The following is a 17,932-nucleotide window of genomic DNA, read 5'->3' as shown; positions in this document are numbered from 1 at the left end:
CCACTTTATTTGGTTCCTTTTTTTTTCAGGTCCAAATCCCAAAAAAGTGCCCAAACTGACCAGATGACCACCGGAGGGAATCAGGGATCACCTCCCCTGACTCCCCCAGTGGTCACTAACCCTCTCCCACCCTAAAAAATGTGTTGTTAATTAAAGATTTTGTATATTCATAATCGGAGTGCATTGGATGTATATGTTTTATATTTTGTATTCTGATATAAAGCCATATTCCCCTGTGTTTACAGATAGTTAAAATTTAATGCCAAGAAGTGTAGAGTGATGCACATGGGGTGCAGAAACTCCAAAGAGAGATACCGGATAGGAGGGGAGAAATTAGTAAGCTCGACTCAGGAGACCTTGGGGTGTTGGTGTCTGAGGATCTAAAGGTGAAGAAACAATGTGACAAGGCAATGGCCATGGCCAGAAGGATGCTAGGCTGCATAGACAGGGGCATAATCAGTAGAAGAAAGGAGGTGTTGATGCTCCTCTACAAGTCGTTGGTGAGGCCCCACTTGGAGTATTGTGTTCAGTTTTGGATGCCGTATCTTGCTAAGGATATGAAAAGTCTGGAAGTGGTGCTAAGAAAAGCTACAAAAATGGTATGGGATTTGCGTTGCAAACCGTACGAGGGGAGAATTACCAACCTGAACATGTATACCTTGGAGGAAAGGAGAAACAGGGGTGACATGATACAGACGTTCAAATATTTGAAAGGTATTAATCCACAAATGAACCTTTTTCGGATACGGGAAGGCGGTAGAACTAGAGGACATGAATTGAGGTTGAAGGGGGCAGGCTCAGGACTAATGTCAGGAAGTATTTTTTCACGGAGAGGGTGGTGGATATGTGGAATGCCCTCCCATGGGAGGTGGTGGATATGAACATGGTAATGGAATTCAAACATGCGTGGGATAAACACAAAGGAATCCTGTTTAGAAGGAATGGTTCCATGGAATCTTAGCGGAGATGGGGTGATGACGCCAGTAATTGGGGTAACAGAAAGGGAGCTGGGCAGACTTCTACAGTCTACGCCCTGAGAAAGGCAAGGACAAATCAAACTCGGGTATACATATAAAGTAACACATACCATGTAAAATGAGTTTATCTTGTTGGGCAGACTGGATGGACCATACGGGTCTTTATCTGCCGTCATTTATTATGTTACATATAAGACGAGGAGCCGTATTTTGAGCTGCTTGTAATTTTTTGAGAGACCACCTTTAAGTCTAGCATAGATGGAATTGCAATTGTCGAATTTGGTGGGGACAAGGGATTGAACCAAAGTACGAAAGACAGATTTAGAGAAAAATGGCCTCAATCTCTTTAGCTTCCAAAGTGAGTGAAAGACACTTGTGGTCAACTTAGAGACTTGGTTTTCAAGGGTGAGGAAACAACCTATTGTGACTCCCAAGATTTTCATTGATGACTCAAGGGAAGGTTTTGTTCTTAATAGTAAAGTTACCAAGCTTCATAGGATGGTAATGGTTAGTTATAATTAGAAACTTTGTTTTATGCATGTTAAGTTTTAGTTTGAAATTAGAAGACCATGATTTGATAAGTTGTATCCCTAATCATGTGAGTTATGTCAAGTAATTCCTTAGAGAATGGGATATATATGGTGACATCATCAGCATATATGTATGTCAAAAGACCATGTTTTTCTAAAAGATTACCAAGAGGTATCATCATAATGTTAAACAAGATGGGGGAAGAGGGGAACCCTGAGGGACCCCACAGCTCCACAGCTAGGAGACCAAGTGGAAGAAAGTACACCTGATTGTTTGACTTGATATGACCTAGATCTTAAGAAGCCAGAAAACCATTTCAGGACAACTCCACCGATTCCGTAATAGTCAAGAATATTTAAAAGAATATTATGACCAATAGTTATCAAAGTCACTGGATAGATGCCTTTGATACTTCAGTTTGAAGTATCAATATTTTGTTGCTAAAACGTAATTCTCTCCTAAAGTTATCTAAGAGAGTAGTAAATACAGTTTCTGAACTGTAGGCCTAAAACCAGATTGTGAACTATGCAAAGTGGCAAGAAGCTGGAGATACTTCATAAGTTGGCACATGACAAGTCCTTCCATTACTTGAAGAGGAATTGAGGGTACTGGTCTATAGTTGGAAACTAAACTTAGGCTAGTTTGGGTATTTTTAGGTACAGGAGTCAAATAATATTGCCACTGTCAGAGGGAAAGAAACTATGAGACAACATCAAAGTAAAATTCAACTGTAAATGATGTAAGAATAAATCAGGAGCTGAAATGAGGTGATAAGTAGGGCACGTATCAAGCAGACAATGTGAACTTGCATATTTGTGTAACATGTGATTGACCTGATCAGTAGCGATTGGATGAAAAATGGACCAGATTCTATCTGCTTGAGAATGAGGCAGTAAAGGATCTTATAAATAGAGGAAATAGTCTATAGATGAAGGGGTATTGTTAAGTTCTAGTCTGATTTTCTGTTTAAAATAAGTAACCAAGTGGTCGGTAGTAGGTGTGGGATTGGTTGGTTATTATATGAAAGGCAGGATAGAAATATTCAATATTATTCTGAGATTATTATTCTGAGATTTTACATCTTTGAATTAAATTTACCAATATGTAATGCATATCACAATTTTCATTGCTTTTCAAAATTATTTTAATAAGACCAGTGGTTATAAATGTAAAAACTAGCAAAATTCTATTTGAGAAAACAGTAAAAATGAACATTTTTAAAAGCAAAGTCCTTCATTTCATTTCTTACAGTAACAAGCTAGATCCTGAAATTACCCAGTTACTGTGGAAACAGACCACTGACAATTCAGCATGTTAAGGAGTTCCTTTTGGCATATACAAAAAGCCCTAAAAACTTTATTCTCGTCTGTGTTCTGGGCTATATTCTGTTAAGACAAATCTACAAAAGCAGCCAGGTGCATGTCTTCTTGGCCAACTTTTGAATTAGTCGTACTTTCCTACCCATGTACTGTAATACATCTGAAATTAGGAGTACACTTTTAATTGTTGCTGTTTCTCAGTATTGTTATTATATCTTAAAATTTGGCTATGCTCTAAATATTTCTCTTTACTGAAACCACTGTATTTTTATTTTTGTTAGGAAATTATTTTATTGTAAACAGACCTGAGCTTCTGGTTAAAGCAGTCTATAGTAATTGGATTATTATTATTATTTCAGGCTGGTAATTATTACTTGGCTCATCTACATTACAGATTCTCAACCCTCCATGGAGGCACACCTAGCTGATCGAGTTTTCAGGATTACCACAATATGTATGAGATATATCTGCATATCATAACTTTCACTACAAAAACCTTATTAATTTATGTTCTCCACTACCCCCTGGGATTCTACATATCATGTCAAGATTTCTGCGTGGAAATAGGAGCGAATTCCATAACAATGTGCATAACTTAATTAGTTAACAAGTTACTCAGCAATGATAACTGGATGTTAAGCAATTACCAGCACCAACTGGAATTAATTAGAGTTTATGTACAGAATACGCTTAGACAGTAGTGTGTGTAAATTCTAAGTCACATAGTTGAAAAGTGGGCATAGTTATGGAAGTAGAATGGGCTTTTCCAAAAATCTCTGCGCGGTTATAGAATACACCCACTCTGCGCCTAATTTAGGCATCGGGATTTACATCAGGTTTTAGTTGGCGTAACTGAACGTGAATAAATTTAGTTGCATGGACCTGCGTCAGCATATTTCTATATATGCTGTGTGGAAATTTAAGCCTATTCTATAAAATTAAGGTGTACTTTGAAGAATAAGCCTAGGCGTATTTTTTTCTGCACGGAATTTTCAGGCGCCATATATAGAATCTAGCCCTACATGTCTACATCAAAAATTACACTTATCTGAATATTCTGTGGTGAATGGCTGCTGAATGAGTCTGACTCCATGCTCTGTTTCATTACGTCTGCTTCAGGGGTTGTTGTGGTTAACTTTCTGATTTGCAAGGGCAAAAACTGCAAGCCCCTTTCTTAGTCACTGGTGCTTTACAGGATTGGGGTACTTCACATGCCATTATCAGATTTAACAGGAAAGTGGCTACTATTATAGGTGCTGCTGTTTTCTGATGGTCCCTTTAAACAATTGTGCATTATCAGCATAATTTGGAATTGTTTGCATTAATTGTTGGTTTTGAAGTCTGTCCTGGAGAACTTGATGTGCACTGTTTCAGCCTTTATAAAATAGGCACTTTTTGGACATTTCATGTAGGTGCCCTTAGAAATACCCTACCTATCCCTGGATATGCATCATGTAGACACAGATTGCATACTGCTGGCCTTCATTCCTCTCTACATACCTCAATACAGGTCTAACAAACAGATAAATAAAAATACGGTGGGGGTAGTGTTCCGATATAATGTATGTGCATCTCTCTAGTTTCCTACAATTACTCTGAAACAGAATTCATTGGCAGTTATTAGTGTTAGACATAACTATACTGCAGTGTATACATGGACATAAAAATCCATTAATTTAACTTCACATGTTTTTATTGGTATATGAACTAGCAAAAATAAATTATGAGACATAATCATTATAGAAACTTGCATGATTAAAAGCATACATATTGCCTAGGGTATTTTTTGGCATGGGGTACAGTGGTGGTTTACCTTCTACATTTTCGTTGCTCAAATGTGCTTTCCAGTGGTAAGAGGTTTGTTTTTTCCTTGGATTTTTTTTTTTTAAGGAAGGATACTCAGCCTAGAATTTTTCTCATGTTTTTTTGTTTATTCCTCTATTACATATCCCCCCATCAATGCAGTCCAGCAATTGAGACAGTCCTCGGTCAAGGGCCATAAACCATGCTTCCTTTTGGAACCTGCCTAAGTCCAGCCACTAGATCAGAGGTTCTCAACCTACTCCTCGGTACACATGCAGCCAGCCAGGTTTTCAGAATTCTCACAATGAATATTAATGAGATAAATCATCATGCACATATGCAAGTCTATCTCATGTGTATTTATTGGGGATATCTTGAAAACCTGACTGGTGTGTCCTGAGGACTGAGTTGAGAACCCCTGCACTATACGTTCCTGTTCTGTGATGATTGACTGCTACCAAAAGGAGCTGTAAAATCTGATGAACTGGGGAACAAAAGACACAGGCTGGGAATTAAGCACAGATCCTCCATATGACAATACAAGGATATTCTACAAAATCAGCATTCACTCTTCCTAGTAATAAAAAAATAATCTACCATAATTTAAACTTAATAAATCTTAAGAAAATAAGAAATACTGCACATATTAGCTCATAGCAAAGGTCCATAAATCTCACCATTGTAGTTCCAATAGCAGTCAAACCAAATCACAAGTACCTGGCAGGATCCCAAAGATCAGATTCATTCTCTGTTGCTTATACGTAGGGAAATTCAGGGGCTCTTTTACTAAGCTGCTTAGGCACGTACGTGCATCCTTTGCGCATCAATTTTGAACTACCACCCGGCTACCGCATGGCCTGGGTGGTAATTAAATTTTTTACGCACATCCGCTACGCGCCCCAGAAACCTTTCTGGCACGGCAAAAACCAGGCAGTAATTGGCATTGTATGCGCGCTGACAATTACAGCCCAGTTAACGCGTGAGACCTTACTGTTAAATCAATGGGTGGCGGTAAGGTCTCAGGCCCAAAATGGATGTGTGCCAATTTTCATTTTGCCGCATGTCCATTTTCGGCCCCCAAAAAAGAGGCCTTTTTTGCAGGTGCGCTAAAAATGGACTTACGCGCATCCAATACACACGTCTACACCAGCGCTGGCCATTTTCCGGCGCACCTTAGTAAAAGGATCCCTCAGTGGTTATCCTAAATCCACCTTTCTAATATTAGTTCATGGACTTTCCTCTGGGAAATTGCCTAAACCCTCTTTAAACCTTGTACTATTAACAGCTTCCACCACATCTTCTGTACAACAAATTCCACAAATTAATTGGTTGTTGAGTTAAAAAATGTTTTCCTTCAATTGGTTTTAAAAATACTGGCTTGCCAGGTACTTGTGACCTGGATTGGCCACTGTTGGAAACAGGATGCTCGGCTTGATGGACCTTTGCTCTGTCCCAGTATGGCAATACTTATGTACTTATGAAGCTTCCCCTAATCATAGCACTGTTTCAAAGAGTAAATGAAAATTGCTGCATTACATTTTCTACCCCACTCATGATTTTATAGCCCACTATCATCTTCTCTTAGCCATTCTCCAAGATGAACAGTCCTAAGCTCTCACATTTCTTCCTAAGGGAGATGTTCTGATCCCTCTTCATTTTCATCTGACCCCTCTTCATTTTCACTGAAAACTTTCTAGTTCCACATAATCTTTATGAGACTAGGTGACCAAAATTGCACACAACAGTCATGTGTGTTCACACCATTAATCAATACAAGACATTACATTACAATATTCTATTTTTCATTCCTATATTACCACCTAGGATCTTTTTTTTTTTTGCTCATTGCAGCTCATTAAACCAAGGATGTTACTGTACTGTCTACAATAGAAACAGAGACAAATATAGTCACATAAAGACCATATGGCCTATCTAATCTGCCCATCCATGCCATCTATTCTCCCTACCACCCCCTTCTAGATCATATTAACTTGTCCCAAGTTCTCTTGAATTCAGATACTGTTTTCATCTCCACCACTTCCACTAGGAGGCTGTTCCACAAATTTATTCAAAATTTGATTTATAGAAAAACAACATAGCTGCTTTAAATACAGAAGGCAGCTATCTTAACAATGTAATAAAACAAGTGAAGGCCACCCTCCCCCATTTTCTCAAAGCAAAATCATGGACCACCTGCATTTTGTAAACTACAGTAAATAATTCAGTACAGGATGAATTTTACATGATCAAAATGAAAGCACTACTGGCATTTCCCTGAACTGTTGTAGTAATAGGCACTGCTATAAACTTAACACTATCGCTGTAAAAACCATTGGTCCAAACAAACTAAAAACATGTTTTTAAATATGAGGAATTTTACTACTGTACTTTATAGCAGAAGTGCTTCATTATGAGAGAAAAATGTGACAAAAGGCATCTCATAATCCAATATGGCAGAACTACTTTATTGATTTTATTTACATTGGGGTCCTTTTACCAAGCTGTGGGAAAAAGGGCCCCGCAGCAGGTAGAAAGGCCCCCAGCATACATGGCCATGCGGTAAGAGAACTCTTACCGCATGGCCATGTGGCAGGGAGCCCTTACTGCCGGGTTATTGCCACGCAAACCATTTCCGGGGGTTTTCTTTTTCTTCCGGAAATGGCATGTGCTCGGGGCAGGACTATCGCTAGCAGCTGAGCTGGACTGGCGGTAGTCCTGGAAGAGCAAGCGGTTAGCCCGCATTGGGCTGACCGCCGATCTGTTAAAGGGCCCCATTGTTTTGTAGACCACCTACTCACCATGGTTCTGAGGTAGTTAACATTGGCACATATAAGAGCAACAAAAACAAAGAGACAAACCTAAATATTCAATGCAACATACATTTCAAATTGACCAATGTCGAACAACCCATACCTTGTAAGCTTGGGAAAAAAAAGATGAGTCTCAAGACTCTTTAGAAAAACTGGTCCTGTTTAAAAACTAAAGGGAAAAAAAAGCTACAATTGAATAACTTGGGTTCAAGGAAAAATGGCAAGCAAATCCTTAGCCCCCTCCCTTCCATCTCACATGCAAATCATCACCACTTAGGAACACCCCCTCATTTGGTATTCAAAAAACTGACAAGAGAGGGAGTAAGGAACCAAAGGTCCAATCATCATTTTCTTATTTGCTGGATAAATAAACATTAGCCACCTTTAAAATTAATTATATGCTGCTCCAGGCATAGACACTGTGATTGTTAATGTCCATTGCCATTGAGGTTTCCCTATGGCTCACAGATATCCATTTGCCAGTAGTAACAAGGTGTTACTGCTTCAAGTTTGAAGCTTGCCTCCATATTGCAAGATATTGTAACACCAAAGCTCATTCGAATATGTTTACTCAGATACTGCAAGGAGAATTAATAACCATGCTAACTAGGTCTTCCACCAGCACCTTTATAAGCAAACTGCAGTTGTTTTCACATTTGAATTTACATTTCATAGAGTAATGCTTAGCAACTATGCATGCTATACTAATGGAACTTGTAATTAAGAGTAAAAATTTCATAACTGTTTCAAAGCAGATTCCCAGTTCACTGCCTGCTGTTTTAACATAATCATTTGGATCACTAGATCAAGCTATTTGAGAATTATCAAGATAGGTAGGCTATGCAGATAGCAGCAGACATTAAAAAATAAAAGTCATGTGGCACTGACCTTGTGAACACCCTAAAGAAGTGATTCCCAAACCTACCTTGGGAGAACACTAGCCAGCCAGGTTTTCAGATTTTCACAATGAATATTCAAGAAATAAATTTACATATACTGCCTCCTTGGTATGCAAATCTAGCTCATGCATATTCATTGTGGATATCCTGAAAACACGACTGGCTGGGTTCTCCCAGGGTAGATTTAGGAATCACTAGCTCTAAGGAGTTAAGAAATAATGCTGATTATGTCTTGAGAAAAAATATAATACTGTCTTTGATTGTCAAGTTCTTTTCAATAATATTCAAATATTTTAATCTGTGTTTTATCATCAATTTATTTTTTAAATAATGCATTATTGAGTCTTGTTTGTGTTGAATATTTTCTTTATATGCTATCCCTCAAGTTCTATAAAATTGTGCCTTAAGTTTCACGTGGAAATGGAAGCATATTCTATAACAATGCACATAACTTAGGGGTCCTTTTTCTAAGCTGTTGCAAAAAGGGGGCCTATGCTGGCATCAGTGCGTGTTTTCGATGTGCGCTGAGGCTCCCTTTTACTGCAGCAGGTAAAAGGCTGTTTCTATTTTTTTTTTTTTTTTAAAGAAACGACTGTGCGGCAAGTGAAGCGCTTGCCACGCGGCCATTTCAGGGGGAAGGACTTACTGCCAGCTACAAAAATAAAAATATTTTAGGAACTAAAAAATATATATGTTTTGGAGCACTGGGAATGGCACGCAGTGGGGGTGGGAACTACCACCAGGCTACTGCAGTAACCCGACGGTATTTCTGGGGAGATGTGTGGACAAAAACCTCAATTTTGGTAGTTGTTTGGATAATGAAAAGGCTTTGTAGAAAGACATGGAGAGAGCCAGATGCTTGATTAAGTACAGGGTCTTGTTTGCTCATCTACCTAGAGCAATGGTTCTCAGTCCAGTCCTCAGGACACATCTAGGCAATAAGGTTTTCAAGACACCCACAATGAATGTGCATGAGAAATATTTACATACAGTAGAGGCCATGTATGCAAATTTATCTCACGGACATCCTGAAAACCTGACTGGGTGAGTGTGTCCTGATGAGAACCTCTAACTTAGAATGATGGAGAGTCAATGAAGGAGGAAATAAAAACTGACTTGGTAAAAAGTTATATCTTTCAAGTACTCAAGCTTCGAGGTATATGTGGGAATAGGCTCTAAAGGTTTGCTATCCAAGATTTATAGAGGACTGATGAAAGTAAATGATAGGATGGCTCCCCCTCATGTGATGGCTACCCAGTCCTCCACAGGAGGAGTGGAAGATGAGCTATCTTACAGCCAGCATTGTTCTATCTCCTCAGCATATATGCAGCTATAGTTTAAATTGATATATAGGGCATATATCACTCCAACGTGGATAGCTAGAGGACAGTGAGGGTAGATATGAAAGGGTGGGTTAAGGTCAGGTGGATACATTCTTTCATATATGGTGGGAGTGTGGGAGAAGTAGAGGGCTTTGGAATAGGGTTGCAGAACAACTGGGGAGGTGAAAGGAAAGGTTTGGGTATTAAATCTAGAGGATCTATTGGTGGGGAGGGCCCAGAGCGGCATACAAGGGAATCAATGATAGGGTTGTTATTGATGGGTGCCAAAATGATCGCGGTAAGATCATGGCAACAGGAAGAGAAGCCTATATTGGGACAGTGAGACAAAAGTATAGGGGAGATAACAGGATAAGTTTGAGAAGACCTGGGGGCCGTACATTGAATACTTGAACAAGGAGACTTGGCGCTCCAAGAGAGAGAAAGAAAGGGGTCCTCCAGGAGACTTCCTAGCCTGAGAACGCATTGTTTGAAGCTGGCTTAAGGTTCCATACTGCATACTGTGAAGTGTGTAAAATTCTTTACCATCTGATATATGCACATTTGGATTTATATTTGGACTCCTGATGCAGGCAGTATAGCCAAAAGATGGCCTGGGTTGAGTCCCTTAAGCAGTAATGTGCTTTCCCATATATGTTATGTGAGCAGTGGAGACTGGTCCCTCTTATTTTTTTCCCTTCGTTTCTTAAATAAAATAATACCTATTGGTAAGGCATTGGTTCTCCACATCACTGAAGGTACACAGGGTAATGCCAAGGGTTGTTGACATAGGTGTGGGAGGGAAGATGGGAGGAGGGTGGAGAGTCTCAGTAATGCCCGGTGAAAACAATTTGAGAACTAGAATTTTAGCTAGGGTGGGGAGGAAGGATAGGATGTGTTTGCGGTTGTTGGGTACTGTTACAAGAGTTAGGGGATGTTTTTGTCTTCCCTGTAGATGAGTGGGTTAGCAGACTATTTTGATCTCCCTTATGGATTTGTTATGGAATGGAGAAAGGACAATTGGTGGGGGAAGCATCAGTGGTGGTTTAGGAGTATAATTTTGTACCCCTCCCTCTATCCATGCTGTGTTACTAATTTATTTATTTATTTACATTTGTACCCCGCACTTTCCCACTCATGGCAGGCTCAATGCAGCTTACTGTATACAGGTACTTATTTGTACCTGGGGCAATGGCGGGTTTAGTGACTTGCCCAGAGTCACAAGGAGCTGCCTGTGCCTGAAGTGGGAATTGAACTCAGTTCCTCAGTTCCCCAGGACCAAAGTCCACCACCCTAACCACTAGGCCACTGCTCCACTAATCTATTTGAATTGGATTATGTACTGTCTAAAATAAGAAACAATTTCTAAGGGTGGTAGAAATCACTAAGCAGATTGACGTCTAACTGATATTTGTCTGACATCATTTGCCAGACAAAAGTCTTCTACATTATTACTGCTTCACTTATATGGTATAGCATTAGGAAATTATTCAAATTATACACCGAAACCTTTTGTGAAAGAACAACATAGTGTACTGACTTATCAATCTGACTGTCACAATATCTACAATGAATATGCATAAATCATATGTATATAAGGTTAAGACAGTGCATGTAAATCTGTCACACACATATTCATTTTAGATAGCTTAAAAACCTGTGAATCCTGAGGAAAATTGCCCTAAACTATCCTTAAATATTGTCTCACTAGAAGGCAAGTAACTATTTTACTCTTAGGGAAACATAGCTGCTGGACACTGTCATGGTCCAATATCCCTTCTTACAAAGACATTTGTAGTGTGTCTTTTCTTTGTATTTTTTCCACTATGTGCACAATTTTACTATTTATAGCAGTAAAAATATTCAAATAACAATACAAAGTATGGCATGGTATACTACTTACAATGTCAACACAATACGTAATAGGACATTTTAATTGATAGTGAAGGGTAAAGCAAAGATGGAACATATAGATAGGTAAAAGAGTAAGAAGAGTTAGAAAGTAATGTGACTAAGTTGTACACGAGGTCAGAGAGATGGTTAAATATTATCTCTGCTAGGGTAAGCGTGGATAACAGGGCCGGCCCTAGGGTTTCTAGCGCCCTCCTGCAGTCTATTAGTCGGTGCCCCTACCCATCCAGAGGCGGGATCACTATGGCTCCGCCCCCACAGTAGACACACCCCTTTTACCAGCCATGGCATCATTGAAAATATTACACCAGTATAGAAGAAAAATAACTTAGCACACAGACCAGGAATTAGGAGAACAGACAGTCTTGCCAACTCTGAAAAACAATGTGTTATCAAAATTTCAGAATCTAACAAACAGATCCCTATTCAGACACTTGGCCTTGCAGTCACACATGTAGAACAGAGATAGCCCCTCTTCAAATTCTTCAAAAATTAACCTGAAATCCTAAAAAGTTAGACTCTGCATGCAGCACAATAGCCTTCCCATCGAGCACAGCTTAGGATCTAGATAGGACAGACTTAATCAGCATAAACTAACATATTCTACAATCTGAGTTGGACAGACTAACAGGAGTTACTGAAGTGGGAATGAGAGATAGGTGATGGTTAGAAATTGAAAGCAGGCATCTGGCCCTCCTGTCCTGTGAGTTACTGTGTTGGGGGTGGGGGTGGAAAAGGGTGGGTCAGGTGCAGCACTAAACAGCAGTCTCTGACAAAACAAGGGTCCAGGCTCTGCTGTGCTGTCTCTGTCTGAGCCCTCTCTGGGCAGAGGACAGAGGTTAGCTGAGCTCCCACAAGTTATTTCAGAGCCAGATTCAGCTGGAGCAGTGAGGTTCTCTGACAAACACAAGGAGGATATTTCTCTGCTTTGGAGGGGGGAGGGGATGGGACAGAGAGCTGACAGCTTTGGAGCCAGACTGAGATGAGCAGCAGAGATTAGATACTCAGAAGAGCTTGATTGTTTGCAAAGTGACGCCCTTGAAGGCAGACGCCCTCCTGTAGTGCTTACCCTGCTTACCGGGTTTGACTGGCCCTGGTGGATAAACATGTCCTGCTGCAGTATGTGCAGCCCGAGTCACTCCTTGTGTGTGTGTGAGTAAGACTAACAAGTTGGTTACTTCTTCCGTTAAAGGCTTGGTTAAAGAGCCAAGCTTTCACCTGCTTTCTGAAGAAGAGATAGTCTTGTGTTAAGTGGAGCCTTTCAGGCAGTGCATTAAAGAGTGTGTGGGCTACTCCGGAGAAGGCTCGCTTGCGGGTATCACATTGTGTAATGTCTTTTGGAGAGGGTGTGGTTAGTGATAGTCCTTGGGAGGACATTAGTGTCCTTGGCAGTGTGTGAAGGATAATCTTATTCTTCAGGTACTCGGGGACATTTCCTTTCAGGGACTTGAAGATCAAACATAGAGTTTTAAATTTAGCCCTGTATTGTACTGGTCGCCAATGAAGCTTTTGCAAAATTGCTGTGATGTGGTCACGTCGCTTGCAGATACACTAGGTGGTTCCCCACTAATTCCAAGCAAAGTACCACGTCATAGCTGTAAATTTAACTTGGCACCTGTAACAGCAAATGCTGGGAATGCACGCCAATAACTGCCTCAGTGAACTGCTGCAGTAACAGGCCCTTCTACTGAGCTGTTTAGCAGCTAACACAGGGTTTTCAACATGGCAGAGAGTAGCGCAGGCCTGTGCGTTAAACACACCATATTAGCTGCCTAACACAGGAGTAGGTCGGGTCTGGGCATAAGAGGGACAGGCATAGTGAAGTCAGCTGTGATAGCTAGAGCACAGGTCGTCACTGCGCTAATTGTCCCAAAAGCAGCTACACTGGCAGTTTGGCAGAACAGCTGCTACATATAATGCTGTGGTGCTCCCAACCCTCTTCCCGAACCATCTACCGTTAGGCCTCCGCCCTGGGCCTCAACACCATAAGCATCCTTCTCAAACCACAACACTGTCCATCCTACTCATACCCCCCCCCCCCACAATCAATCTGACTACCACATTACAAATTCACAGCTCTCCGAGTCCCCAGTCCAACCCCACCCATTGTCGAGGAAACCCCACCCCCTAACACAGAAAATTATCTCCCTTCCCTATCCTTCCTCACTCCCCAAACTCCCACTGAGCCCTACCCGGGTGTCTGCTGAGCTATGAGGTCATTCAGGACAGCAGTGGTCCCTCTCTGCTGCCACCTGGGTCAGCGCATCCTCCAAATTGGCATCTGATCCCCTAGAAGTTGTATTGCAGTACTACCATAGTACCATGAGACACCCACTAGGGGGTCAGGCACCATTTTTAGAGTTGTTTCTGACCTGGGCATCAGTGGATAAGGACCATTACCACCGTGGATGACCTCGTAGCTTAGCAAACCCCTGGGTAGGGCATGGGGGAAAGTTTGTGGCAGGGGATTGGATTTCGTAACAGCGCAGGTTTTTCATTGGCGAGGGGGTAGGGTTGGACTGAGGGATTCAGGAAACTGCTGTTGGGGCTGGGGGGGGGGGGCGGTAAATTTGTAAGAGGGATTGAGAGTGATTGAGTTGGAAGGGCCGGTATGAGTTGGAGGTTCAGGTGGCATGAGGATGGGCACTTAAAGTGTCAGGGCTCGTGGTTTGGTTAAGTGGGCCAACAGGAGGTGGATCGGGGGGATACTGAGTTATTGGGGGGGTTGAGAGCGCCACCATGGCCTGGTGTTTGGGGTGCTTTTGCATTCTGCCAACAGGAAGTGGATCAGGAGGTGGGTACCGAGTTATTGGGGGGGGGGGGGGGGTGAGAGCACCACCATGGCCTGGTGTTTGGGGTGCTTTTCCATTATGCTATCAGCCTGCACCATATTACTTGCAGTACTTGATAGCACAGGAGCACCGACACTATCAGGCACAGCATATAACAACACAGTGCCTGTGCAGTAATAATGCAGGGCAGATGGTGGCTGTACCCTATGCACCCTACATTTACTGCACAGACTTTGCACTTACTGCACAGTCATTTGCATTATCCGTGCAGTAAGTGCAACGCTTACTGCAATGTAGTACAACGGTCCCCTAAATTTGTAGTTACAGATTGGTAAAATCCTGCATTAGGCCTAGTAACTGCAGATTTTAATAAAAGAGCCCCTAGTTTGCTAATGCCAGGAAAAAATAGAGAAAAACAAATGTCTGGAAAATTTCTGTCATAATAAAAGTTTAATTAAACTATTTTTTAAATGCAGGAATCATGGTCAGTAAGGAGGGTGACAAATGCTTACTGACGGGCTCCGAAAGTGAAATTGAGTCAGCAGCTTCACTTGCTGTAGAGATGAAATATGCACTGGATCCCAACCGGCTAATTAAAAAAAGAAATAAAGCCCTGCAGGTGAGATTTAAAGATATTTGTGAGGCCCAGAACGAACAACGGGACAAACACTTATCTACAGTAAAGCAAGGCGACAAAAAAGACGGAAAGCCCATCTCCTATAAGGCAGCTTATTGTAAATACATGACAGTGCCTGCACGAAGGTCAATACCTAACGTTACCAAGAGCACAGGAGTTCAGACGTCACCGGACCTGAAAAAGCGCTATCAGACATTTCCTCTGGATCGCAAAAAAGGAAACCTTATTAAAAATGCCTCTGCTGCCGACACCTTTAAAAATCAAAACAACGGATTTCTGGTAGACATCAAGGATAAAAAAGACAGCAGAAACTCAGGGGAGATTGGTCAATGCAGAAAGAAGGTCAATCAGATGACTGCCGAGTTCATTTCACATATTAATGAACGCATGAATGAAATACATCACATTGGTAACTGTGCAGATGCATGTAAAAGCACTGATGTGCACAGCTGTACTAAAGAGCCCCATTCTCTTCAAAACTCAACAGACTCCACTTTGGAACAGCCTGGTTACCAGCCGCATGATAAAGCAAAACATGAGAAAGGGACTCTAGGCAATGAGGAATCCAATCCATCCCTATACACTAAAGTGCTTAGAACAGAAGAAGCTACTGTTCATTTACCAGCCTCGGGTTCCTATGTCACATCCCCAGAGCTGTCAAACTCTGTATCAGAGACTGAGTGGTCACTATGCCTGGCAGTAGAAGAGGAAAGGAAGGGAACTGTACACATTAATGGCCTGCAACCCCACACAGTAAATGTGCAGGCCTGCTCAACGCAGGCACAGTGCCAATCACCTGAATGTAATGAACAGACCCTTCAGTTAAATGTTTTACCTATGGCAGAAAATCAGCCTTGTCAGACAGCAGTGGCTGTGAGTGACAAATGCCAACAAATTGTGCCTCACATGGAAGTGGTAGACTTAAAAGCACAGCTTCAGACCATGGAGGGTCTGATAAGCTCCAGCCAGGAGACAATAAAAGTGCTGTTGGGTGTTATTCAGGAGCTGGAGAAAGGAGAAGCTCACAGAGAAGGGTAAGTGTAGAATCAAGGTCAAGTTTGTTAACTGCTTGCATGGGTTTCTGTACCTAAGGAATATCTTTACATTTCATTCTCCACCTGTTTCATGCACATCCTGGGGGGGGGGGGGGGGTGGGAAGAGGATATTTTAGAAGGGCAGTTTTAAAGTGGTGGCCTTGGGCCCCTGTTTACAAAGCCGTACTAGCGGCTGGCGGTGCAGTACTGCCGACACAGCCCATTCACTTTGAATGGCCTGCGTTGGCAATGCTGCGCGGCTTTGTAAATGGAGGGGGGGGGGGGTTAGTATGGTATTAAGTTCTTTTGTTTTGTTTGTTTGGAGCTGGGAAAGGGTAGCTTTTATCCATGAACCAAAGAACATTTATTCTTACTGCACAATATACATTTAACTGAAGAAGCTCAGTGACATTTATGCCTATTTTCAAATGTCTGCGAGTTTTTATCATCTGATATATAAACATTTACAGGAGGCTTAAAACATTTTAACTGTAATGTGATAAAATGTGCAGCCATAGTGCAGTGCATGGGCAATCACTGTGGAAATTGATTTTCTATTGTTGACATCCACATCAGAAGTACTGTTTACTTTTTTTTTTCCCTGCGATGCAGTAATATTGATAAAATGATCAGAGCATGCATTAGCATAATCGTTTAATAATTATTCTTTGCAGATAGCAGAGCAAGGATGTATTGCTGTATTGATATCACTAACTGTGCTTAAAAAGACCAACTGCATAAAATATGAATGTTGCCCAGAATATGGAGAGGGAAAAAAAACTGACAGAGGAGGAAAACAGGTTTCATTTCAAGTTTTCAGGTCATCTTGTGTGCCCCTCTAACCTCTTCCATAAAATTATACTACTGAAAACCTTTACTTGGATCTGCATGACTGGTGCAAATGATTGCAGTTTAACTAGATGCACTAATTTACTCTTATCTGATAACTGCAACCTTTGTGCTTCTGAAATAGTCTACAAATTATTTTCATTTGTCAGTGTACTCTAGAGGGATGGTTTACCTTAGTTTAACAATTCACTTAACAGAGGCCTATTAAGTAAATCCTAGACCCCCCCAGTGGAACTTTCACTTTATCTTGGATTTAATAAGGTGTTTAAAATGTGATAAAGCTTTTGCTATATTTGTACTCTACAGAGTACGACAAATATATAGTTTTTTTTTCCTCCTTCATTCGAAAAGGGTCAGTAGCTCGATGTTTACTGCCTACCACATTTACTTAAGTAGTTTTACTTAGTCATAGGACAGTTCCACATTGCACTTTTCTGCAGTTTATTATCAATATAAAAAATACCAGTACCAATCCATCTCTTTTCTTGCCTGTACCTTTTAAATTGTATTTTTGGCCATAAAATCACATCCTTTTTTTTTCAGCAAAAACTCAATGTTCTATTCTGTACACACTCTTAAGCAGTTTCTTTCAGATCCTTCTTTTAAAAAGCTATATGGATCATTTTTACACTCCATAACAAATGTAGGCACGGATTTTACTTAAAGGCATAGCAAAGTAATTTGCTAATCAGAAGTCATTCTGATTAGTTTATTCTTGTTTATTTAAATATATGCAGATGAAAATGCATAGAGATATGGCAACAGATATGCAAAGGTGCTTAGCTTAGACATAAACATTTCACATTTTCTTACCAGAGATGTGCATTGTTACAGCGTAGGTCATTGGGCACCTAAAGAAAAAGTGCACACTAACCTACAAATCTGCACATGCATGATGAATTTGTGCATAAAATAAATAACATACATGCATTAGAACTTTCCTTTAAGTATAAAGAAATACTATAATTTAAATGTGGGTTTTTTTTCTCAATTTAGGCACCAGCATTAACACCAGTTCTATGGCTGGTAGAAACACTCATACCTGAAATAT

The 17,932-nt window shown here is 40.8% G+C and overlaps 2 protein-coding genes across 2 annotated transcripts in view; one reads left to right on the top strand and one right to left on the bottom strand.

Moving 5' to 3' along the window:
• Positions 1 to 17,932, bottom strand: part of DOCK1 (dedicator of cytokinesis 1) — a 906,712-nt gene that overhangs the window by 406,839 nt on the left and 481,941 nt on the right. The window lies entirely within an intron of this gene.
• Positions 14,843 to 17,932, top strand: part of INSYN2A (inhibitory synaptic factor 2A) — a 98,128-nt gene continuing 95,038 nt past the window's right edge. The window contains exon 1 of the mRNA XM_030202954.1: positions 14,843 to 16,032. Within this exon, the coding sequence (XP_030058814.1) occupies positions 14,843 to 16,032 (1,190 nt within the window). The remainder of the gene's footprint in view (positions 16,033 to 17,932) is intronic.

The sequence above is a fragment of the Microcaecilia unicolor genome, chromosome 5 (assembly GCF_901765095.1).
Source record: "Microcaecilia unicolor chromosome 5, aMicUni1.1, whole genome shotgun sequence".
In the NCBI taxonomy this organism is placed as follows: Eukaryota; Metazoa; Chordata; class Amphibia; order Gymnophiona; family Siphonopidae; genus Microcaecilia; species Microcaecilia unicolor.
Note: the sequence above shows the minus strand (reverse complement) of the source record. Positions and strands in the feature narration are given on the sequence as shown.